Source organism: Nerophis ophidion, linkage group LG15, assembly GCF_033978795.1.
Source record: "Nerophis ophidion isolate RoL-2023_Sa linkage group LG15, RoL_Noph_v1.0, whole genome shotgun sequence".
Taxonomy (NCBI): domain Eukaryota; kingdom Metazoa; phylum Chordata; class Actinopteri; order Syngnathiformes; family Syngnathidae; genus Nerophis; species Nerophis ophidion.
In genome coordinates, this window is record NC_084625.1 from 45,070,390 (window position 1) to 45,096,289 (window position 25,900).

General features: G+C 37.5%; 1 protein-coding gene across 3 annotated transcripts in view; it reads right to left on the reverse strand.

Moving 5' to 3' along the window:
- Positions 1 to 593: 593 nt before the first annotated feature.
- The window catches only part of dnajb6b (DnaJ heat shock protein family (Hsp40) member B6b), a 51,069-nt gene continuing 25,762 nt past the window's right edge, over positions 594 to 25,900 (reverse strand). For 2 of the 3 annotated variants that reach the window (XM_061922243.1, XM_061922242.1), the window contains exons 5-10: positions 20,674 to 20,778; positions 13,390 to 13,497; positions 13,166 to 13,316; positions 13,022 to 13,092; positions 1,275 to 1,424; positions 594 to 1,196 (exon numbers count right to left, since the gene is read on the reverse strand). In XM_061922243.1, coding sequence (XP_061778227.1) covers positions 1,081 to 1,196; positions 1,275 to 1,424; positions 13,022 to 13,092; positions 13,166 to 13,316; positions 13,390 to 13,497; positions 20,674 to 20,778 — 701 coding nt within the window. In that variant the 3' untranslated portion in view covers positions 594 to 1,080. Of the gene's footprint in view, positions 1,197 to 1,274; positions 1,425 to 12,827; positions 13,093 to 13,165; positions 13,317 to 13,389; positions 13,498 to 20,673; positions 20,779 to 25,900 lie in introns of those variants that run through there. The other variant, XM_061922244.1, reaches the window with a different exon arrangement.

The following is a 25,900-nucleotide window of genomic DNA, read 5'->3' on the forward strand; positions in this document are numbered from 1 at the left end:
TATATACATACATATATTACATACATACATACATACATACATACACATATATACATACATATATTTACATATACATACATACATATATACATACATATATTTACATATACATACATACATATATACATACACATATGTATGCATATATACATACAAATATTTACATATACATACATACATATATACATATATATGCATATATGCATATACATATATACATATATATGCATATATACATACATATATACATACATACATATATGTACACACATAAATATATACATATATACATACATATATATGTATACATATAAACATATGTATATATACATATAAATACATACATATATATACATACATATGTATATATGCATATATACGTAAAAATGTATATATATACAGATGTATACATATATATACACGCATACATACATATATATACATACATAAATTCATACACACACACATTTATTTATATATATATATATATATATATATATATATATATATATATATATATATATATATATATATATATATATATATATATATATATATATATATATATATATATAAAATGCACCAAACATGGATACGTGTGAAGAGTGTTTTTTCATTTTCCCATCTTCCACTGGATTTAAATCTGTGTAATTTTGACATTTTTATGGTGTTTGGACATTTTCTGGAATATCCACAAAGGTCAATGAACTGGTTGAGTTATGTGTGACTGCGTGTTGACTTCCTGGGTTGGTTGCAATTTTTGTTTCACACCACAACTAGGGGAGGTTGTTTGGTTTGTGTCATATAAGTAAATGCTGTGCTGAGCATCATTGAAAGAACAATTCACGATCAATGATGTGATGTAGCCACATTGTCCTCAAGCTTGCAATGACATTGCATCAGACGCTAAAAAGACATTTGACCGCGGCGCGACTCCTTATTGGACTGATGACATCTCGCGGTCGAGCCGCACTACAGCGTCTAAATAAAACAAGCAAATATTGGACGTGTCCACTGTGAGTCTTTGAAAACATTCAGCATGACTCCATAAGGCTACCAACACCAACAAAGTTGAACTCTCTAAAAAAAAGAGGAAAATCCGCCAAATGTGGGGTAGAAAAATCGAGGCGGGGCTCTTCTCCTTTTAGACTCCGCCTCCTTGTAGTAGCTCTTCCTCCTCTTGGTGTCCATGTGACCTCCAAGCCCCAAAAAAATGCAACAAGTCAATAAAAATGAATCAAAGGATGAATTCAAACACAAATGTTGACCCTCACCTCCTCTCACTAGTGCGTGCTCTTCCTCTTCCTCATCATTATCAGGGGGGTTGTGGGCGGAGCTTCTGATGTAGCGCTGGTGCCCGCCCACACTGGGAAGTAGACTGTTGTGTCTGCGCCGACGCTGCTCATCCTCGTTAACGCTGACGTCTGTGGCCAAACCACACACAAAAGTGAAGGGCATGATTGATGAAAGGATGAATATCTTGTATGAAAGGATAACGATCTGGTTGATAATTGAAATAATTAATATGTTGTATGAAAGGGCAGAGATCTGGTTGATGGATGAAATGATGAATATCTTGCATGAAATGACAAATAGCTGTTTGATGGATGAAAGGATTAAAATCTTGTATGAAAGGATGGAGATCTGGTTGATGGATGATAGGATGAAAATATTGTATAAAAGGCCGGAGATCTGGTTGATGGATGAAAGGATAAATATCTTGTATGACAGGTTGGTAGATGAAAGGATGAAGATCTTGTATGAAAGGATGAAGATCTTGTATGAAAGGATAAATATCTGATTGATGAATGACAAGATTAATATCTTGTATGAAAGGATAAAGATGTGGTTGATAGATGAAAGAATGTCTATCTTGTATGAAAGGATAAAGATCTGATTGATAAATGGAAGAATAAAAATATTGTATGAAAGGGCAGAGATCTGGTTGGTAGATGAAGGGATGAATATCTTGAATGAAAGGATAAAGTTTTGGTTGATAGATGAAAGAATGAATATCTTGTATGAAAGGATAAATATCTGATTGATAGATGAAAGACTGAAAATATTGTATGAAAGGGCGGAGATCTGGTTGGTAGATGAAAGGATGAATATCTTGAAGGAAAGGATAAAGATCTGGTTGATAGATGAAATGATGAATATCTTGTATGAAAGGGCGGAGATCCGGTTGATGGATGAAAGGATGAAGATCTTGTATGAAAAGTCGGAGATCGGGTTGATGGATGAAAAGAAGAATTTTTTGTACGAAACGACAAATATCTGGCTAATAGATGAAAGGATGAAGATATTGTATGAAAGGGCAGAGATCTGGTTGGTGGATGAAAGGATGAAGATCTTGTATGAAAGGATAACGATCTGGTTGATAATTGAAATAATTAATATGTTGTATGAAAGGGCAGAGATCTGGTTGATAGATGAAATGATGAATATCTTGCATGAAATAGCTGTTTGATGGATGAAAGGATGTAGATCTTGTATGAAAAGGATGGAGATCTGGTTGATGGATGATAGGATGAAAATATTGTATAAAAGGCCGGAGATCTGGTTGATGGATGAAAGGATAAATATCTTGTACGAAAGGTTGGTAGATGAAAGGATGAATATCTTGTATGAAAGGATAACGATCTGGTTGATTATTGAAAGAATGAATATATTGTATAAAAGGGCAGAGATCTGGTTGATAGATGAAATGATGAATATCTTGCATGAAATGACAAATAGCTGTTTGATGGATGAAAGGATGAATATCTTGCATGAAAGGATGGAGATCTGGTTGATGGATGAAAGGATGAAGATATTGTATGAAAGGCCGGAGATCTGGTTGATGGATGAAAGGATAAATATCTTGGATGAAAGGTTGGTAGATGAAAGGATGAAGATCTTGTATGAAAGGGCAGAGATCTGGTTGGTGGATGAAAGGATGAAGATCTTGTATGGAAGGATAAAGATCTGATTGATAAATGACAAGATTAATATATTGTATGAAAGGATAAAGATGTGGTTGATAGATGAAAGAATGTCTATCTTGTATGAAAGGATAAAGATCTGATTGATAAATGGAAGAATAAAAATATTGTATGAAAGGGCAGAGATCTGGCTGGTAGATGAAAGGATGAATATCTTGAATGAAAGGATAAAGTTTTGGTTGATAGATGAAATGACGAATATCTTGTATGAAAGGGCGCAGATCCGGTTGATGGATGAAAGGAGGAAGATCTTGTATGTAAAGTCGGAGATCGGGTTGATGGATGAAAGGATGAAGATCTTGTATGAAAAGTCGGAGATCGGGTTGACTGATGAAATGAAGAATTTTTTGTACAAAAAGACAAATATCTGGCTAATAGATGAAAGGATGAAGATATTGTATGAAAGGGCAGAGATCTGGTTGGTGGATGAAAGGATGAAGATCTTGTATGAAAGGATAACGATTTGGTTGATAAACGAAATAATTAATATATTGTATGAAAGGGCAGAGATCTGGTTGATAGAAAAAATGATGAATATCGTGCATGAAATGACAAATAGCTGTTTGATGGATGAAAGGATGAAGATCTTGTATGAAAGGATGGAGATCTGGTTGATGGATGAAAGAATGAAGATATTGTATAAAAGGCCGGAGATCCCGTTGATGGATGAAAGGATAAATATCTTGTATGAAAGGTTGGTAGATGAAAGGATGAAGATCTTGTATGAAAGGGCGGAGATCTGGTTGGTGGATGAAAGGATGAAGATCTTGTATGAAAGGATAACGATCTGATTGATAAATGACAAGATAAATATCTTGTCTGAAAGGATAAATATCTGCTTGATAGATGAAAGAATGGATATCTTGTATGAAAGGATAAATATCTAATGGATAGATGAAAGAATGAAAATATTGTTTGAAAGTGCAGAGATCTGGTTGGTGGATGAAAGGATGAAGATCTTGTATGAAAGGATAACGATCTGGTTGATTATTGAAATAACTAATATATCGTATGAAAGGGCAGAGATCTGGTTGATAGATGAAATGATGAATATCTTGCATGAAATGACAAATAGCTGTTTGTTGGATGAAAGGATGACGATCTTGTATGAAAGGATGGCGATCTGGTTGATCGATGATAGGATGAAGATATTGTATAAAAGGCTGGAGATCTGGTTGATGGATGAAAGGATAAATATCTTGTATGAAAGGTTGGTAGATGAAAGGATGAAGATCTTGTATGAAAGGGCAGAGATCTGGTTGGTAAATGAAAGGATGACAATCTTGTATGAAAGGATAAAGATCTGACTGATAAATGACAAGATAAATATCTTGTATGAAAGGATAAAGATCTGGTTGATAGATGAAAGAATGAATATCTTGTATGAAAGGGCGGAGATCTGGTTGGTAGATGAAAGGATGACGATCTTGTATGAAAGGATAAATATATGGTTGCTGGATGACAGGATGAATATCTTCAATGAAAGGATAAAGATCTGGTTGATAGATGAAATGACGAATATCTTGTATGAAAGGGCGGGAATCCGGTTGATGGATGAAAGGAAAGGATGAAGATCTTGTATGAAAAGTCAGAGATCGGGTTGATGGATGAAATGAGGAATTTCTTGTACGAAAAGACAAATATCTGGCTAATAGATGAAAGGATGAAGATCTTGTATGAAAGGCCGGAGATCCATTTGAAGGATGAAAGGCTGAATATATTGTATGAAAGGACAAAGATCTGGTTGATAAATGAAATTATGAAGATCTTATATGTAAGGACAAAGATCTGGTTAACAGATGAAAGGATGAATATCTTGCATCAAGGGACAAAGATCTGCTTGAGATGAAAGAATGACGTTTTTGTAAGAAAGGACAAAGATCTGGTTGATAGATGAATGATAAATGAATAGATGGGTGGATACATGTAGAATTTTTTGATGAATGGATGAAAGGATGAAACATTTTGTTGAAGGATGATACACATTTTAAATACTGTAGACGTTGGATGAAAGAATGGGGAACTTGATGCAAGGCAAATGGATGAAATGATGAAGATGTTGATGCATAATGGATGAACAGAAGATCTTGAAGGATGGATGGTTGGATGAATGTAGCTCTTGTTGATTAATACATTAAAGGGTGGATGAAAGGATAAATATGTTAATGGTAAGATAGTTGATGGATAGAGGAAAGAATGAAGATCATATTGATGGATAATGCATGAAAGGATGAATACCGTATTGATGGATGCTGGATGAAAATGCTGCTAGAAGAATTAATGGCTGAAATGTTTAAGATCGTATGGGATGGATGTTGAATGAATGGATGGATGACCGTCGACCTTGTTGATAAATGCATGAATAAAAGGATGAAGTATGAATGAATGAATGGCTTATGGCATGGATGGTGGATGAATAGATCAATATCTTGATAATATATGATTGGATGGATGCAGTTCTTGATGAATGGATGAAATGATGTACGGAAGAAAAAATATGTTAATGGATGGATGAATATAGATCTTGTTAATGAAAGCATGAACGGATAAAACATTTTTTGAAGGATGAAAAAAGGATGAATATGTTGTTGGTAGATATTAGATGGTTGCAAGGATGGAGAACTTAATGGACAGGTGGATGAAAGGATGAAAATGTTAATGCAAGATAATGAATGAACGGATGAATATCTCAAAGGATGGATAAATGTTGATCTTGTTGAAGTGATTATGTTGATGGACATATAGGTGGATGGGTAAAGGAAACAAATATATTGATGGATAAAAGGATGAATGGATGAATAGATGGATGAATGAAATTACACCGTGTTGATAAATAATGCATAAACGGATGAAGGATGTGTGAGTGTGTGGCTGAAAGGATAATGTATCACTATTTTGATAAAGGATGAATGGATGATTGGATGAAGGAAGGGCTTGAAGAATGTATATGGAAAAATAAATATGTTGATGAATGCATGAAAGGATGAAACATTTTGATAAAAAGGATTTTGTTGATGGATACGCGATAGATGAAACAATGGAGAACATGAGGGATAATGGATGAATGGATGAAGATCTTAAAGGATGAATGGATGGTTGAATGAATGTAGATCTTGTTATCTAATGGGTTAAAGGGGAGATGAAAGGATAAAGATGTTGAGCGGTTAGTTGGATGGATGGAGGAAAGCATGAAGATCTTGTTGATGGATGAGGCATGAAAGGATGAAGATATTCCATCCATCCACCTTTTTCCGTTTAGCTGAATTTGGGTTGCGGGGGCAGCAGCCTAAGCAGAGAAGCCCCAACTTCCCTCTCACCAGCTGCTACTACATCCCGGGAGGGATAAGGATCTTGATAAGAAATAAATGGATGTTTGGACCATCCGAGAGGGACAAGCAGTAGAAAATGGATGGATTGATGTTAAAAGGATGAATTAATGGCTGAAAGGATAAATACATTATGGGATGGATGGTGGATGAATATAGACCTTGTTGATAAATGCATGTATACAAGGATGAATGTTGGATGAATGGATCATGTAACTCTTGATGGAGGGACGGATGTATGGAAGAATGGATGAATGTAGATCTTGTTGATGAATGCATGAAATGATGTTGAATGATTAATGAATAGATAAGACGGATGACAGGATGGAGAAGCTGTCGAAGGACGATGAATGAATGGCTGAAAATGTTGATGGATCATAACAGATGAAGGGGTGAAGATCTTGAAGGACGAATGGATGGCTGGATGATTGTAGATCTTGTTGGTGGGTTAATGAAAGGATGAATGGATTGTAAAACAACACTTACCCCAACTCCTAACAACATTGTAAAGAATGGAATGCAGTTGTGCTGATGTATGATGAAGAAACAATGTCAACATGTCACGATTACATTCATAGTTTGTTTTAGGCCACACTTATTTTATTAGGGATTTGGAGGACTTTGGATGTAAAACGCTTCTTGCATGTGGTTATTTCGCAGCATGCTTTATGTCCGTGTCATGAGGCTGTGCATCTAGTCCAGGAGTCACCAACGCGGTGCCCGTAAGGACCAGATGAGTCGCCCGCTGGCCTGTTCTAAAAATAGCTCAAATAGCAGCACTTACCAGTGAGCTGCCTCTATTTTTATTCAATTGTATTTATTTAACTAGCAAGCTGGTCTCGCTTTGCTCGACATTTTTAATTCTAAGAGAGACAAAACTCAAATAGAATTTGAAAATCCAAGAAAATATTTTAAAGACTTGGTCTTCACTTGTTTGAATAAATTATTATTATTTTTTTTTTACTTTGCTTCTTATAACTTTCAGAAAGATTTTTCGAGAAAAAATACAACCTTAAAAACGATTTTAGGATTTTTAAACACATATACCTTTTTACCTTTTAAATTCCTTCCTCTTCTTTCCTGACAATTTAAATCAATGTTCAAGTATTTTTTTTTTTTGTAAAGAATAATAAATACATTTTAATTTAATTCTTCATTTTAGATTCTGTTTTTTCGACGAAGAATATTTGTGAAATATTTCTTCAAACTTATGTTTAAAATAAAAAAAAAAGATATTCTGGCAAATCTAGAAAATCTGTAGAATCAAATCTTATTTTTAAGTGTTTTGAATTTCTTTTAAAATTGTTGTTCTGGAGAATATAGAAGTAATGATTTGTCTTTGTTAGAAATATACCCTGGTCCAATCTGTTATATATTCTAACAAAGTGCAGATTGGATTTTAACCTATTTAAAACATGCCATCAAAATTCTAAAATTAATCTCAATCAGGAAAAATTACTAAAGATGTTCCATAAATTCTGTTTTTAATTTTTTTCAAAAAGATTCGAATTAGCTAGTTTTTCTCTTCTTTTTTTCTGTTGAGTTTTGAATTTTAAATAGTCGAAAATGAAGATAAACTATGTTTCAAAATTTCATTTTCATTTTTTTTCCCTGTTTTCTCCTCTTTTAAACCGTTCAATTAAGTGTTTTTTTCATCATTTATTCTCTACAAAAAACCTTCCGTAAAAGGCAAAAAAATGTACGCCGGAATGACAGACAGAAATACCAATTTTTTTATAAACATATATAGATTTATTTCTAAAAGGTAAATTGAGCAAATTGGCTATTTCTGGCATTTTATTGAAGTGTGTATCAAACTGGTAGCCCTTCGCATTAATCGGTACCCAAGACGTAGCTTTTGGTTTCAAAAAGGTTGCTGACCCCTGGTCTATTGTCTAGTCCAACAGTGACATCTAGTGGCCACACGACATAACTCGTTAATCCCAATTTAAAAGAGGTTGAGACGAACATTCTCTTTTGCACTGATTTCCTCCACATTCTTGTATTGAAAGTTGATCACTTTACTTTGCGACAGTAGAGGGCGCCAGAGCACCATCAATGACATTTTAGGACAAATCCCAATCCCTTTAAAAAGACAAGAAAAATCACGTCGTTTTCTTACATTATCTATTCAAATCGACACTTTGCTCAGTCAGTGACGCCGTCGAGGGGGCGGGGCTGTGACACATTGGCGCAGCGCTGCAGTGTTGCCTAGCAACTGTACATGTTGCAAAATGCATAGGTCCGTATAAATGTGTGTACTTAGCTGTCAGGAATGTGACACACCTGAATTACCTTTGACTCTCCGTCTTGTGTTTCTGCCCTTCTTGAGACATCAATAAGGAAAAGTACCTTCCATATGAGGACCAAGTTAGGACCGAAATCATGGTCCCGATAGATCAGGGGTCAGCAACCTTTTTGAAACCAAGAGCTACTTCTTGGGTACTGATTAATGCGAAGGGCTACCAGTTTGATACACACTTCAATAAATTGCCAGAAATAGCCAATTTTCTCAATTTACCTTTAATAATGAAATCAATGAATGTATATATTATATAAAAAAATGGGTATTTCTGTCTGTCATTCCGTCATACTTTTTTTTTCCTTTTACGGAAGATTTTTGTAGAGAATAAATGATGAAAAGAACACTTAATTGAATAGTTTAAAAGAGGAGAAAACAGGAAAAAAATGAAAATTGAATTTTGAAACATAGTTTATCTTCTATTTCGACTCTTTAAAATTCAAAATTCAACCCCCCAAAAAAGAAGAGAAAAACTAGCTAATTCGAATCTTTTTGAAAAAAATTACAAAAATAATTTATGGAACGTCATTAGTAATTTTTCCTGATTAAGATTAATTTTAGAATTTTGATGACATGTTTTAAATAGGTTCAAATCCAATCTGCACTTTGTTAGAATATATAACAAATTGGACCAAGCTATATTTCTAACAAAGACAAATCATTATTTCTTTTAGATTTTCCAGGACAAAAACTATAAAAGAAATTCAAAAGACTTTGAAATAAGATTTAAATTTGATTCTATAGATTTACTAGATTTGCCAGAATAAATTTTTGGAATTTTAATCATAATAAGTTTGAAGAAATATTTGACAAATATTCTTCACTGAAAAAAAAACAGAAGCTAAAAGGAAGAATTAAATTAAAATGTATTTATTATTCTTTACAATGAAAAAAATAAATGTACTTGAACATTGATTTAAATTGTCAGGAAAGAAGAGGAAGGAATTTAAAAGGTAAAAAGGTATATGTGTTTAAAAATCCTAAAAGCATTTTTAAGGTTGTATTTTTTTCTCTAAAATTGTCTTTCTGTAAGTTATAAGAAGCAAAGTAAAAAAATAAATTAATTTATTTAAACAAGTGAAGACCAAGTCTTTAAAATATTTTCTTGGATTTTCACATTCTATTTGAGTTTTGTCTCTCTTAGAATTAAAAATGTCGAACAAAGCGAGACCAGCTTGCTAGTAAATAAATACAATTTAAAAAATAGAGGCACCTCACTGGTAAGTGCTGCTATTTGAGCTATTTTTAGAACAGGCCAGCGGGCGACTCATCTGGTCCTTACGGGTGACCGGGCACCGCGGGCATCCCGTTGGTGACCCTTGCTTTAGGGAAAACCATTGCATCTAATAGAGAATGTCTCATTTGCACCCCTGGTGGTGAAATCTATCAAAATTAGAATGGTCCCAAAAAGGGATATTTCAAATTGACTGTGGGTTTTAAAAGTGCTCACCCTCTTGTCAACATATGAAATAACAAGTGTGGGTAAGAAAGTAAAATGCGCCCCCTTTGGATGAAAATAATTTTAAAAAAAAATTAAATATGTATATAGAGACATATTGTAATAACTAAATAATGAAGATTAAAAAACAATTACAAACAAAAAATTAAAGCTGCAAGCAGCGATGGACGGGAGACCGATTGGGCTGCTGCCCCCACGACCCAAGCCTGGATAAGCGGTGGTTCAATCTCTCTCCTGTGCTTATTTGAAGCAGACACGACAAACGGTCTCAGGAAATGTTTGAAAAAAGGCAAGTTTCTTTAGCCATCTTTTGTATTTAAGGGGGATTTGCAAATTTCCTGTTGATTTTAGCTGGGGGTTGTCAGTGTATGAAATATAGGTCTAAGTGGGACCTACATAGAGGTTTTTGTTTCATGTGTCTACGACGTTCCTATTGGGAGTTAGAGGCAGTTTTGTCTGAGCAGGAAGCCACCATCTTGAGAGAGCAGCAACACACGAGCAGCGGCGCAGCGGTTCTTTGAGAACTCATAAAATCCAAACCAGAGCAGTAAATCAAACTTTTTCATCAAGTTTTAATCAGAAGGGTTCAATCTCTCTCCTGTGCTTATTTGAAGCAGACACGACAAACGCGCTCAGAGGAGATAATGTTTGAAAAAAGTTGACGGTTTTTACACAACTTTTGTTTTGGAAGGGTATTGCGAACTTCCTGTTGATTTTAGCTGGGGGTTTGTCATTGTAAGAAATATAGGTCTAAGTGAGACCTACATAGAAGTTTTTGTTTCATTTGTCTACGACATTCCTACTGGAAGTTAAAGACAGTTTTGTCTGTTTTCTTCGTAGGGGGCGCTAGTGCGCAATTTTTAGTTTTGGGGTTTGGTTTTTTGATTAAATCGCAATGTTAGCGAGTCCTGATGTGTGTGTCCAATTTGGTGAGTTTTTGAGCATGTTAAGGGGGTCAAATTACATCTCAGAGCTGCGGAATAATAATAAAGAAAGAATAAAACGCTAGAAATTCAATAGAGTCCCAAAGGGACATTCAGTACCTAATTAACTAAAAGTACTCTTTTTCTCACAATGTGTCAACTTTTTTTCTTATAAAATTGGAAGAATTTTTCATATTCTTTCTGTAATATTGCAATATTTTCTCGCAAAATTACTTTACGTACAATTATTTATTTTTAATGCAAAATGGTGACATTTGTGATATATACAATTCTGACTTATCACAATATTGCCAATCTTCTTGTAAAACTGAAATGTTTTTAAATAAAATGACTTTTGTCATAATTTTGTCGAGTAAAATTCCGATTTATGTTATATTATTGCCAACATTTTTAACTTCTTATAAAATTGTGACTTTTGTTGTTTAAAATTACGAGTCTTTTCAAAAGATTTCCAAAAATCGTACGTTTTTCTTGTAAAAAGTGCCACTGTTATTGAGTAAGATTCCAACTTTTATCATATTGCACAAATGTTCAGTTTTGCTTGTAAAATTGCAACTTATTGAGTAAGATTCCAAATTTTATCATAATTTTGCACAAAGGTTCAGTTTTTCATGTAAAATTATGACCTTCATTGAGTAAGATTCCAAGTTTTATCATAATATTGCACAAATGTTCAGTTTTTCTTGTAAAATTGCAACTTATTGAGTAAGATTCCAACTTTTACCATAATTTTGCACAAATGTTCAGTTTTTCTTGTAATATTGCAACTTCAGTAAGATTCCAACTTTTATCATAATATTGCACAAATGTTCAGTTTTTCATGTAAAATTGTGAGTTATTGAGTAAGATTCCAACTTTTATCATAATATTGCACAAATGTTCAGTTTTTCTTGTAAAATTGTGACTTACTGAGTAAGATTCCAACTTTTATCATAATGTTACACAAATGTTCAGTTTTTCTTGTAAAATTGCGCCTTACTGAGTAAGATTCCAACTTTTATCGTAATGTTGCACAAATGTTCAGTTTTTCTTGTAAAATTGTGACCTTCATTGAGTATGATTCCAACTTTTATCATAACATTGCGCAAATGTTCAGTTTTTCTTGTAAAATTGCGACTGTTACTAAGCAAGATTCCAACTTTTATCGTAACATTGCACAAATGTTCAGTTTTTCTTGTAAAATTGCGACTTACTCAGTAAGATTCCAAATTTTATCATAACATTGCACAAATGTTACGTTTTTCTTGTAAAATTGCAACTGTTATTGAGTAAGATTCCAAGTTTTATCATGATATTGCACAAATGTTCAATTTTTTCTTGTAAAATGTTCACTTGCGTAGAATAAAATTACGATTTTCATTGTGATATTGCCAAAATTCCAAGCTTTCTTATGAAACTGTGACCTTTTTCTTCTGAAATTCCAACTCATTTCTCACAAGCCTTTTTTTATATTTGCATAGTATGTATACATTATCAATGTTGTAAATACAAGTACATCTAGAAAGGGTGGCCCTAAAGAGGTAGGAATTTTTCGGAGGTCTCAAGAAGGTAACAAATACAAGAACGTGTGTGTGTGTGTGTGTGTGTGTGCAAACATGCTACATGCAAAACACGGAGGCACACAATGCAAAGCACCTGTGTGTTGTGGTAAATGTCAAACACCACATTAGTCTGCGTTTCTTTCTTATACAAGCCAGGGGAAAACGTCACGGTGGGGGGTGTGGTCAGGCAGAGGGAAGGACACAATAAATTTCACATCTGTGGTTTCCACGGTGACGACAGGTTTTAAAAGTGTTAAGAAAAGACACAAAGTGCAAAAGAATGGTTTATTACTACTGGTCCAAACATGCATGAGAGTCATTGGTGTGGCGTTAAAGACGAGTACAACACGAGTACAAGAAGAGCGGTCATGGAATGTTAATAGAAATAAATATGAAGTTAAAAAAGGTTCCAGTGTGGTTCTAACATTTTTAACTAGTTGTTTAGACTTAGGAGCTGCTCCTCACCGTTAACTGTGAGCGACTTCAGCTGGCCGTCCTCCTCCACTTCCACGCGCTCCTGACCGTTCTCCACCGTCCTGCGCACACACATGCATAAAGAGTTACACAATCACTACACAAGGTGCTGCAGGTGTGTGTGTGTGAATGTACCGCTTGGTGGTGATCCTTCTGCCGTTGACAAACTTGGTGGAGGAGGACACGGACTTGAAGTTGGACAAGCCGCCGCCACCGCCCCTGCCACCGCCAAAGGTGGAGGTGAAGGATGTGAATCCACCACCCATGTCGCCAAATGAGTTAAAACCTGCAGGGGAGCAAAAGCAGGTTGGGTCCAGCTGTGCATGGACTGCAAGAAGGTTCAGTGAGGCTGTACGTACCGGACTGGAACGGGAAGCCCCCGAAATCAAAGAGGCCGCCTCCCGTCCGGCTTCTGCTCGCCCCTCTGTGGCGGCCGTGACCGATGAAGTCGTCCATGGGGTCGTTGGCTACCAGACAAGACACAAATGAGATCATTTGCTACACTGAAGAATTTATCGTAAATATATATACCCGCTACTTTTTTCCTACGCTTTGAACCCTGCGCCTTATTAAACGGTGCAGTAATTTGTGTTTTTTTCCTTCGCTAGCAGCCATAATGCAGAGTTTCAATAAAAAAACAAGCAAAGACAGTGAAAAGGTGTGTCGTTGATTGTGCTATGGCGCCATCTTTTGGACAAGTTCACTCACTGCAGGTGCTAATCTTACTGCAATGTATTATTTTCAAGTCTCCTTATATCTAGCATTAAAAGATTACAGTTGGTACAAAATGCGGCTGCTAGTCATTTGACAAGAATAAGAAAGTTTGATCATATTACGCCTATACTGTTTATACCTTAATATACATATACACCTATACTGGCTCACCTGCACTGGCTTCCTGTGCACTTAAGATGTGACTTTAAGGTTTTACTACTTATGTATGAAATACTACACGGTCTAGCTCTATCCTATCTTGCTGACTGTATTGTACCATATGTCCCGGCAAGAAATCTGCCTTCAAAGAACTCCGGCTTATTAGTGATTCCCAGAGCCCAAAAAAGTCTGCAGGCTATATAGCAAAAGTTTTCTATTGGGGCTCCAGTACTCTGGAATGCCCTCCCGGTTACAGTTCGAGATGCTATCTTAGTAGAAGCATTCAAGTCCCATCTTAAAACTCATTTGTATACTCTAGCCTTTAAATAGACCCCCTTTGAGACCAGTTGATCTTCCGTTTCTTTTCTGCTCTGTCCCCCTCTCCTTCGTAGAGAGGGGGGGCACAGATTCGGTGACCACGGATGAGATGCTAGCTGTCCAAAGTCGGGACCCAAGGTGGACCACTCAACTGTGCATCAGTTGCGCTGTTGACCTGTCTCCGCTCAAGGTGATCTCCTGCTGCCCCCACTATAGACTGGACTCTCACTATTTTGTTAGATCCACTATGGACTGGACTCTCACAATATTATGCGAGATCCACTATGGACTGGACTCTCACAATATTATGCTAGATCTACTATGGACTGGACTCTCACTATTATGTTAGATCCACTATGGACTGGACTCTCACAATATTATGTTAGATTCACTATAGACTGGACTCTCACAATATTATGCTAGATCCATTACGGACTGGACTCTCACTATTATGTTAGATCCACTATGGACTGGATTCTCACCATTATTCTAAATCCACTATGGACTAGACTCTCACAATATTATGCGAGATCAACTATGGACTGGACTTTCACTATTATGCTAAATTTACTATGGACTGGACTCTCACTATTACGCTAGATCCACTATGGACTGGACTCTCACAATATTATGTTAGATCCACTATGGACTGGACTCTCACAATATCATGCTGGATCCACTACGGACTGGACTCTCACTATGATGTTAGATCCACTATGGACTGGACTCTCACTGTTATGTTAGATCCACTATAAACTGGACTCTCACTATTATATTAGATCCACTATGGACTGGACTCTCACTATCATTCTATATCTACTATGGACTGGACTCTCACAATATCATGCTAGGTCCACTATGGACTGGACTCTCACAATATTATGCGAGATCCACTATGGACTGCACTCTCACTATTATACTAGATCCACTATGGACTGGACTGTCACTATTATGTTAGATCCACTATGGACTGGACTCTCACAATATTATGTTAGGTCCACTATGAACTGGACTCTCACAATATCATGTTAGATCCACTACGGACTGAACTCTCACTATTATGTTAGACCCACTATGGACTGGACTCTCACTATTATTCTATATCCACTATGGACTGGACTCTCACAATATCATGCTAGATACACTATGGACTGGACTCTCACAATATCATGTTAGATCCACTATGGACTGTACTCTCACTATTATGTTAGATCCACTACGGACTGGACTCTCACTATTATGTTAGATCCACTATGGACTGGACTCTCACTATTATGTTAGATCCACTACGGACTGGACTCTCACTATTATGTTAGATCCACTATGGACTGGACTCTCACTATTATGTTAGATCCACTATGGACTGGACTCTCACTATTATGTTAAATCCACTATGGACTGGACTTTCACAATATTATGCTAGATCCACTATGGACTGGATGTGGGGGGTACGGGTCCCCCCCACATCCGCGGTCCCCTCCAAGGTTTCTCATTGACGTCCCATTGGGTTGGGTTTTTTCTTGCCCTGGTGTGGCATCTAGGCTGGGGATGTCGTTGTGGCTTGTGCAGCCCTTTGAGACACTTGTGATTTAGGGCTGTATAAGTAGACATTGGTAGATTGATTGACTCTGTTTAGTGCAGGGGTATCAAAGTCATTCTAGCTCAGGGGCCGCATGGAGGAAAATCTGTGCACTCGCGGGCCGGACTCTTTAAATCATGGCATTAAAACTAAAAAATAAAGACAACTTCAGATTGTTTTCTTTGTCTTACTTAGGCCAGAAATTGAACAAACACATTCTGAACATATATTACAATAAAATATAGAAAAAAATACTGGCAGCGGTGAAGTTTAGATCCATGAAGGAATCAATCAACCAATCAATGTTTACTTATATAGCCCTAAATCACGAGTGTCTCAAAGGGCTGCACAAGCCACAACATCCTCAGCTCAGGTCCCACATCAGGACAAGGAAAAACTCAAACCAATGGGATAACAATGAGAAACCTTGGAGGGGTTTTCACTTAGTTCGGGTACACTAACACATTACCGCACTCTGAAAAAAAGTATACATAATAAATATTTCACAAGAAATGTACGCATTTTTCGGTTTATTTGATGACACTTTATGACTGCCGATGTAATTCACAACCCAGCACACTCCTGTTTCCTGTTTAATTATTATTTTACATTATTTGTCCTTGTCTATGAATGTTCTTATTCATCTCAGGGCGTTCAATCGATTGCAACTGGACTGTTTGGTTTGTCTCAGAAGACGTTTCGTTTCGCCTCTTCATCAGAACGGATGACGCCTACTCGGATGAGAGGCAAAACGTCTTCTAAGACAGAGCAAACAGTTATTTATTTTTAAAATATCCATTTTGTTTGTTGAATCCCTGCAATGTGCCTCTTGTCAACGACGCTAAAACTCACTTCTGTTATTTTCAGTACTTTTACTCAAACAACTTAGTAATGACCATGTACAAAAATGTTTTGCCTGAGATACACAATAAGTATCCTCTCAGTGGCTTAGTGGTTAGAGCAGACCTGGGCAAATTAAGGCCCGGGGGCCACATGCGGCCTGTTGAGCTTTTCAATCTGGCCCACCAGACATTCCCAAATAATTTTTTGAGATGGAATGTGTAGCTGCCATTTTGATGTGCAGTTATGTTTTCTAACAACCGTAAGTCTTGAACTACCGTATTTCCTTGAATAGCCGCCGGGGCGCTAATTAATTTAAAAACCTCTTCTCACTCCTGCGCTTATTCAATGCATGCGGTAAAAGTAAGCAGGCGCTCATAATTTTAAAACCTCTTCTCACCCCTGTGCTTACCAATGGCATGCAGTAAAAAAATTGTTTTTAAAGTTAAATAAATATAATTAATAAAAAATTATTCTGCGGCCCAGTGGTTGGGGACCACTGCTCTACAACATGTCATTGCGCCAGCATTTACACCATGCTATCTGCGTGCCGGTCGGACGCATGCATTTCGCTGCTTCTCATACGAGATTGCAAGGCATACTTGGTCAACAGCCATACCAGTTACACTGAAGGTTGTGATATAAACAACTTTAACACTCTTACTAATATGTGCCACACTGTGAACCCTAACCAAACAAGAATAACAAACACATTTCTGGAGAACATCGGCTCTGTAACACATTATAAATGCAACATAATTACCCAGAATACCGTGCATCCATGACTCTTGGCTGTATTATACACGCGCCTCCAACCCCGCCCACCTCAACCGACGCACGGAGGAATAGGGGTTGGGGGGGTGGAGGGGTTGGTGCTAGCGGGGTGTATAATATAGCCAAGACTCATGGATGCATGGCATTCTGGGTAATTGTTATGTTGCGTTTATAATGTGTTACAGAGCCGATGTTCTGTTCGGTGTGGGTTCACAGAGTGTGGCACATATTAGTAAGAGTGTTAAAGTTGTTTTATATCACAACCTTCAGTGTGATCTGTATGGCTGTTGAACAAGACCCCTGGTTCACACATAGTACAAACAGAAAAAAACTCCTCCGCCGTTTCGAAAATGACGACAGGGGGAGCATCACTCGTGACGTCACGAACTTGACCCGGCGGTAAAAGTAAGCATGCGCTTATTAATTTGGGGAGCGAGTTTGACCCGGCAGTAATTCAAGGCAGGGGCATATTACATGCCCGGCAGCAATTCAAGGAAATACGGTATACAAAGTATTTCAATGGTTGGAATCTGCGCTTATGGATGATATACAAGTTACTATGGTAATCTAATTAGTTACTATGGTAATCTTATTAGTTAGTATGGTCATCTAATTAGTCACAGCAGCTCAGACGAGGCACCGAGCAGTGTGGGCGGGGAGCGTTTCCACAGACGCGGAAGGACAGTTTCACAACAAAGTTCTAAAGCTTAGCGATGTATCAGATTGTAGGTGTTTATTTTGTACCCTTGCATTTTAGTTGCGTTTCACTTGATTGTAAAATGTGTCGATGGAAAGGGGGTGTGACGTTCTTATTTTGTCAATACTCAGTGTTTTATCCTTCATAGAAAAATGTAAAATTCCATTATGTTTTTTATGGCGGTCTGTCATAACGTTTTTAGCATTCAATCAGACATTATTGTGAGGTTTAGTATTAGTGTTCATAAAAATAGATATACTGGCCCACAGACACATTATTTTATCTAAATGTGGCCCCCCGAGTCAAAATAATTGCCCAGTCCTGGGTTAGAGTGCCGAGTCATACCAAAGACTATAAAAATGAGACCCATTACCTCCCTGCTTGGCACTCAGCATCAAGGGTTGAAATTGGGGGTTAAATCACGAAAAATTATTCCCGGGCGCGGCACCGTTGCTGCCCACTGCTCCCCTCACCTCCCAGGGGGTGAACAAGGGGATGGGTCAAATGCAGAGGACAAGTTTCACCACACCTAGTGTGTGTGTAACAATCATTGGTACTTTAACTTATATGTGTATTGTCTGATTTAGAGTTAAAAATGAAAGTTTATTTTGAGAGAGTTCCATGCATCCCTCTGTTTTCTACCACTTGTCCCTTTCTGGGTGGCGGGGGGGGGGGGGGGGGCTGGAACCTATCCCAATTTCACTCGGGCAGACCACGGGGTACACTCTGGACAAGTCGCCACCTCATCGCAGTTTGAGAGAGTTACAACAACAAAAAATGGCGCCCATGTTTTTATTTATCTTATATACACCTTTCAGTTAATTATTGTATTTAATCACTTTATTACACTATCGTACTGGATTTTTCAGACTATAAGTCACAGTTATTTTCATAGTTTGGCCAGTGGTGCGACTTATACTCAGAAGCGCCTTGTGTGTGAAATTATTAACACATTACCGTGAAATATCAAATATTATTATTTAGCTCATTCACGTAAGAGACTAGACGTACAGGATTTCATGGGATTTAGCAATTAGGAGTGACAGATTGTTTGGTAAACGTATAGCATGTTCTATATGTTATAGTTATTTGAATGACTCTTACCATAATAAATGATAAATGGGTTGTACTTGTATAGCGCTTTTCTACCTTCAAGGTACTCAAAGCGCTTTGACACTACTTCCACATTTACCCATTCACACACACATTCACACACTGATGGAGGGAGCTGCCATGCAAGGCGCCAACCAGCACCCATCAGGAGCAAGGGGGAAGTGTCTTGCTCAGGACACAACGGACGTGACGAGGTTGGTTCTAGGTGGGATTTGAACCAGTGACCCTCGGGTTGCGCACGGCCACTCTTCCACTGCGCCACGCCGTCCCATGTTACTGGTATGTTACGTTAACATACCAGGCACCTTCCCAGTTGGTTATTTATGCCTCATTCAGCCTGTTGTTCACTATTATATAGTATAGCTCGGTTGGTAGAGTGGCGGTGCCAGCAACTTGGGGGTTGCAGGTTCGATTCCCACTTCCGCCATCCTAGTCACTGCCATTGTGTCCTTGGGCAAGACACTTTACCCACCGGCTCCCAGTGCCACCCACACTGGTTTAAATGTAACTTAGATATTGGGTTTCACTATGTAAAGCGCTTTGAGTCACTAGAGAAAAGCGCTATATAAATATAATTCACTTCACTATTCTTTAGGTATTTTGAATTGCCTTTTAAATGTCTATTCTTGCGGTTGGGTTTTATCAAATAATTGTCCCCCAAAAATGCGACTTATACTCCATTGCGACTTATATGTGTTATTTTTCCTTCTTTATTATGCATTTTCGGCAGGTGCGACTTATACTCCAGAGCGACTTATACTCCGAAAAATACAGTATGTCTTCATGTTTTGTATACTGCGATAAGGTGGCGACCTGTCCAGGGTTTACCCCGCCTTCCGCCCGATTGTAGCTGAGATAGGCACCGGCGACCCCAAAGGGAATAAGTGGTAGAAGATGGATGGATGGAGGTTTTGTGTATTGAGATGAATCACGCAAAAAAATTTACCTACAGCCTGTCGAAAGAACGGGCCTCATATACTGTTCACTTTCTTTCACTAAATTCTTCAAAAAGTAGTAAAAAAACAACAACACAATATTGTGTTAATAAAAGTAAAATGTTAAAATCCTGTTTATTGTCCGGGTAAAAGTTGATAACTGAAGCGTGTTTGTGCGAGTGTTTAATACGCCGTCTATTTTGGACAGCATTCCAGCCGAGTGATGCGGACCCTGTGTTCACTCCTTATTTAGAGTTCAGAGTGGAGCAGTGTGCCTTCAACACTTTCATACGCTATTCAGCAGCTGTTGGCGCAATAGGACGGCGGCCAGCAAAAGGGATTACTTCTCTACTTTAGCTGTAATTTCTTATTGACTGTCTGTCGGCGTCTTATATAACACAGGCAAAAAAGCCAACCCTACGTATGTCTACATATGACCTCACACAATACGGTTGCACTGCACTGTTAAAGGATTGAAAATAGGGTTTATGTTAATATTGCAACTCTTGCTTACCAAAGAAATCAGCAAACGGATCTCTGCCACCAAAGAATTCCCTGAAGACGTCCTCAGGATTTCGGAATGTGAAGCTGGAGTCGCCAAAGTGGTTGTGATGTCCTCCTGTGTGGTGTCAAACACATGATCATGAGCATTTATTTTGTTGTCTAATCATTTTTATCCTGACAAAAAACAAACAAAAAAATATGGACATATGGACACATTTCATGTTTGCCTCTGTGGAGAAAAATACATTGTGTAAACCAGTGGTTCTCAACCTTTTTTCAGTGATGTACCCCCTGTGAACGGTTTCTTTAATTCAAGTACCCCCTAATCCGAGCAAAGCATTTTTGGTTGAAAAAAAACAGAATAAAGAAGTAAAATACAGCACTATGTCATCGGTTTCTGATTTATTAAATTGTATAACAGTGCAAAATATTGCTCATTTGTGGTGGTCTTTCTTGAACTATTTGGAAAAAAAACATAAAAATAACAAAAAACTTGTTGAAAAATAAACAAGTGATTCAATTATAAATAAAGATTTCTACACATTGAAGTAATCATCAACTTAAAGTGCCCTCTTTGGGGATTGTAATAAAGATCCATTTGGATTCATGAACTTAATTCTAAACATTTCTTCACAAAAAAATACATCTTTAACATCAATATTTATGGAACATGTCCACAAAAAATCTAGCTGTCAACACTGAATATTGCATTGTTGCATTTCTTTTCACAGTTTATTAACTTACATTCACATTTTCGTGAAGCATTATTCAATAAATTTAGAAAATTTTTTAGAAAATCTTATGTACCCTTTGGCATACCTTCAAGTACCCCATGGGGTACGCGTACCCACATTTGAGAACCTCTGGTGTAAACCATATGGGCGATTATCACTGCTAAAAACTTAGAATGTAACAATTAATCCACATATCGATTTATGTTCCTTAAATTCCAAGTAAATCGATCTTTGCTCTAAAAGTTGGCCTTCTAAAACAGTGCTTCTCAACCTTTTTTTAAGTGTTTTACCCCCTGTGAACATTTTTTTTTAATTCAAGTACCCCCTTATCAGAACAAAGCATTTTTGGTTGAAAAAAAAGGGATAAAGCAATAAAATACAGCACTATGTCATCAGTTTCTGATTTATTGAATTGTATAAAGGTGCAAAATATTGCTCGTTTGTAGTCGTCCTTCTTGGTCTATTTGGAAAAAAAGATATAAAAAAAACTAAAAACTTGTTGAAAAATAAACATGTGATTCAATTATAAATAAAGATTTCTACACATAGAAGTAATCAACTTAAAGTGCCCTCTTTGGGGATTGTAATAGTGATCCATCTGGATTCATGAACTTAATTCTAAACATTTCTTCACAAAAAAAGAAATCTTTAACATCAATATTTATGGAACATGTCCACAAAAAATCTAGCTTTCAACACTGAATATTGAACGTATATTCATATTTCGTTGAAGTATTCAATAAATATATTTATAAAGGATTTTTGAATTGTTGCTATTTTTAGAATATTTTACAAAAATCTCACCTACCCATTGGCATACCTTCAAGTAGCCCAGTGTGATATATATATATCGATCTAACATCCATTTTAATAGGAAATAATTGATTTTTTTTCCGATACTCGAAAAGAGAACATTGGCTTAAAAGTACCAGTAGAGTGTAAAAACAGGTTGCCTCTATATTGAGGCGATAATCGCACATATCTGATTTATGACACCAAAAAATTTGCAAAGTTTTCGTGTAAAGAGATATGATCAAAATGGCATCAATCACACGGAGATTCCCGAACTATTTTGAGGGACAGTGAGCTCGTCAGTCACGTGATCCGTGACATAGCTTTAAGAACCGCAGATCCTTTCCCCATCAACAACAATGCTAATCATGCAGACTTTGTGAGGGACAACAATTACTTTTGGAAAAAAAAATATCCAGAACCTTATATTGTTGATCCTGAATATAAGGAAGATGAGCTACAAGTTTTAGAAGCTCTGCTAAACAGATCCAACTTGAGTGAAACACTAAGCATCATGTAGCAGTATTGCTACGTGCTAAACAAGAAATACAAACTCCAAACTATAATAAAATGATAGCTTACTGTACGACGTCTGCTCTCACTGTGATAATGACTGATAGTATGTCCATATCTTCCTGTTTATATGACGAAATAATTATGATGCACATGAAGGGTTAAGTCTCCCTGCAGACACTGTCTTACGTTGTGTGTTTGTCTCCATCTCCGGGTATGAATTGAATGTCACAGATGAACAAATTCTAGATTTATGGTTAAATCTTCCTAATATCCAGATGAAAGACATGACTTATAATCTTGAATAACTTGCATCACAGTCAGCTCTCAGTAAAGCAGCAGAGAGGGATACTAAGCTGTGTTATCAATCAGCCGCTAAAAATACTTTGTCTGCATTAGCGCTCATAATAACAAAATTGGTAATATTTGGTTATTATTCAGGTCACGATATGTATAAAGAATGTTGTTGGTAGGGTTTTGGATGGTTATTTAGACAGTTTTGTGGGCGAAATAGGGATCCCTTATTGACTGATTATTTATGTATTTACGACTGCGAATGCATAGTAAAAAAGAAAGACATGTGTACAGTTCATGTCTTATAGGAATTGTGAATAATAAACAGCACACCTCTCTCTAATTTTGGCATATTTCCAAGTATGAATGATCTGATACTTTATTAATCTACGGAAATTACTGAAGACGGTCGGACCGAAATATTCGAAATGGCTGACTGAATTTTGTGGCATTTTGTGATGTTTGGACGGTATTCTCACATACTTTGAAGGTTTTAAATATAATGAAACACAATCAAGCTTATAAAGTCAACTAGTTTTCCCATGCTACTGGTACTTTAAGAACGGAAGTGTCACGGCGCACGCGCACCGCTTTTCCCTCTTCTGCGGAAGCACGTAGAAGCTCCACTGAGGGCGCCGTTAGATACGCCCCCGCGCCGCCACAATCTGCAATCAACGCACCTGGGGCTAATGAGAAGCAACAGTAAAAAGAGCCTCGCCGCTTACTTCTCCTCGTCGGAACGTAGCCCTGTGTACTGTAAGCTTCTCGTCTCTGACTACTCTCCTGCTCTCTCTCTCTTGCTTGCTTGTTTTTTCCTTGTGCCTTGTCTTGATTTGTCCTCGTCGCCTCTTCTCCCCACAGTCCTCCATGTCTCAGCTTTAGCTGTGCGCTTCTGCTGCTGCTCTCCCCCCCTGAACTTTGATTGCCTTCCCCGATCTTCGACCCTACGCTCGGAATTCTGGACGACTTTCCACTTTCTCCACGACCACGGACCTCTTTGCTTCTGGACGCTGCCACATCCAACACGCACTCCAACAAACCCACCGGTATTTACATACAGTTAATTTCCACACATAGTATTCCATTCACACACATAGTAGCATACACACCCTACGTAATCATCAAATGCTCAATAAAACCTGTTGAGCCAGATCCTCTGTTGTCATGTCATCTCCTTCCCCTTCTCGACTCATAACAGGCAGTCTTTATATAAAGTCCTTTTTCATTTTTAAATGAATAAAAACGTAAACTTTATGCGAGTGTTTCGCCCGTCTGTTGAGTCATCACCAGGCATCATCTGTCATCCAAACAAGTATGGCGGATACGGAAAGAGAAGCAGGCGAACAGAAAATGAATAAGCCACCTGTGGCAACACTTAGACTTTTGCAAAGACAGATGTTCTTAAGTTGCTCACTGTTTGTCAGATACCTAAAACACGATGGCAACACAACAGACCTGCCTTCATTATCGAGTGAAACCCAGAGAAGCGTACAAATGTAATTACTAAACATAATTAATACGATTTTATAATAATGACACTTGTGGTTTTAGTCAGACTTTAAACCTTTACTAGACACAAATACATGGTAAATGGGTTACACTTGTATAGTGTTTTTCTACCTTCAAGGTACTCAAAGCCCTCTGACACTATTTCCACACATTAAATGGGTTGTACTTATATAGCGCTTTTCTACCTTCAAGGTAATCAAAGCGCTTTGACACTACTTCCACATTTACCCATTCACACACACATTCACACACTGATGGAGGGAGCTGCAATGCAAGGCGCCAACCTGCACCCATCAGGAGCAATGGTGAAGTGTCTTGCTCAGGACACAACGGACGTGACGACGTTGGTACTAGGTGGGATTTGAACCAGGGACCCTCGGGTTGCGCACGGCCACTCTTCCACTGCGCCACGCAAGGCCCTGACCAGGAGCAAGGGTGAAGTGTCTTGCTCAAGGACACAACAGACGTGACTAGGATGGCAGAAGCCGGCCCCCCTCAGTTTGCAGGCACGGCCGCTCTACCAACCGGGCCACGCCGTCCATACACAATGAAACACATTTGAAATGCCGCAAGCTGACGTGCCAGCATTTGCATATTTTGCAAAAAAACCTTGTCTTCTAAACGGTCTTCTTCTTAATAAAGACAGGCGAAAGAAAATAAGAGCAAAGGAAATCTGAACATCCCGTTTGACGGCATCTTGAAAGTAAACAAAAGTAAACAAACGTTTGTCACATCGGCCTTAGGTCACTGTCAATGATGACGCAATACTTCGCCTATGGCACTAGATGCTAGAGCCAAGGGAGGAGGGTCGAGTAGAAGAGGGAAGGGGGAGGAAGGGGAATTCAAATTGGGCCTTACTGCACTGCTGTATCATAAAGAGATTAGTGTAACAGTTTGAGTGTTGACACAAGGATGACTTCATCGGAGGTCAAATGTGATGTGGGTTGAATAAATGGAGTCAGCACAATCGCTTTAAAGTATTAAAAGTTCATTCATTTTTGTCTTTCACTGCTACTACACCTTGTACACGAGTAGTAGCAGGTCAAGCCACTGCTCATTCGACATGGAGACATCTAGTCGCACTTAATTTTTCACATTAATGTTGTGTTTGTATTATTTCCAGGTCAAAAAACAACAGTAAAAGTAGCTGGTAAATCTACTGTTAATTGAACCGAAGGAGATGCTGGTTGCACTTTACTTTTGATATAAATATTGTATTATATTATGTTGAGAAAGCAGGTAAATCTACAGTAAAATTACACCCAAAAACTTAAAAGTTTGCGAGCAAAAAGATATGGTCAAAATACCGTATTTTTCGGACTATAAGTCGCAGTTTTTTTCACAGTTTGCCCGGGGGTGCGACTTATACTCCGGAGCGACGTATGTGTGAAGTTA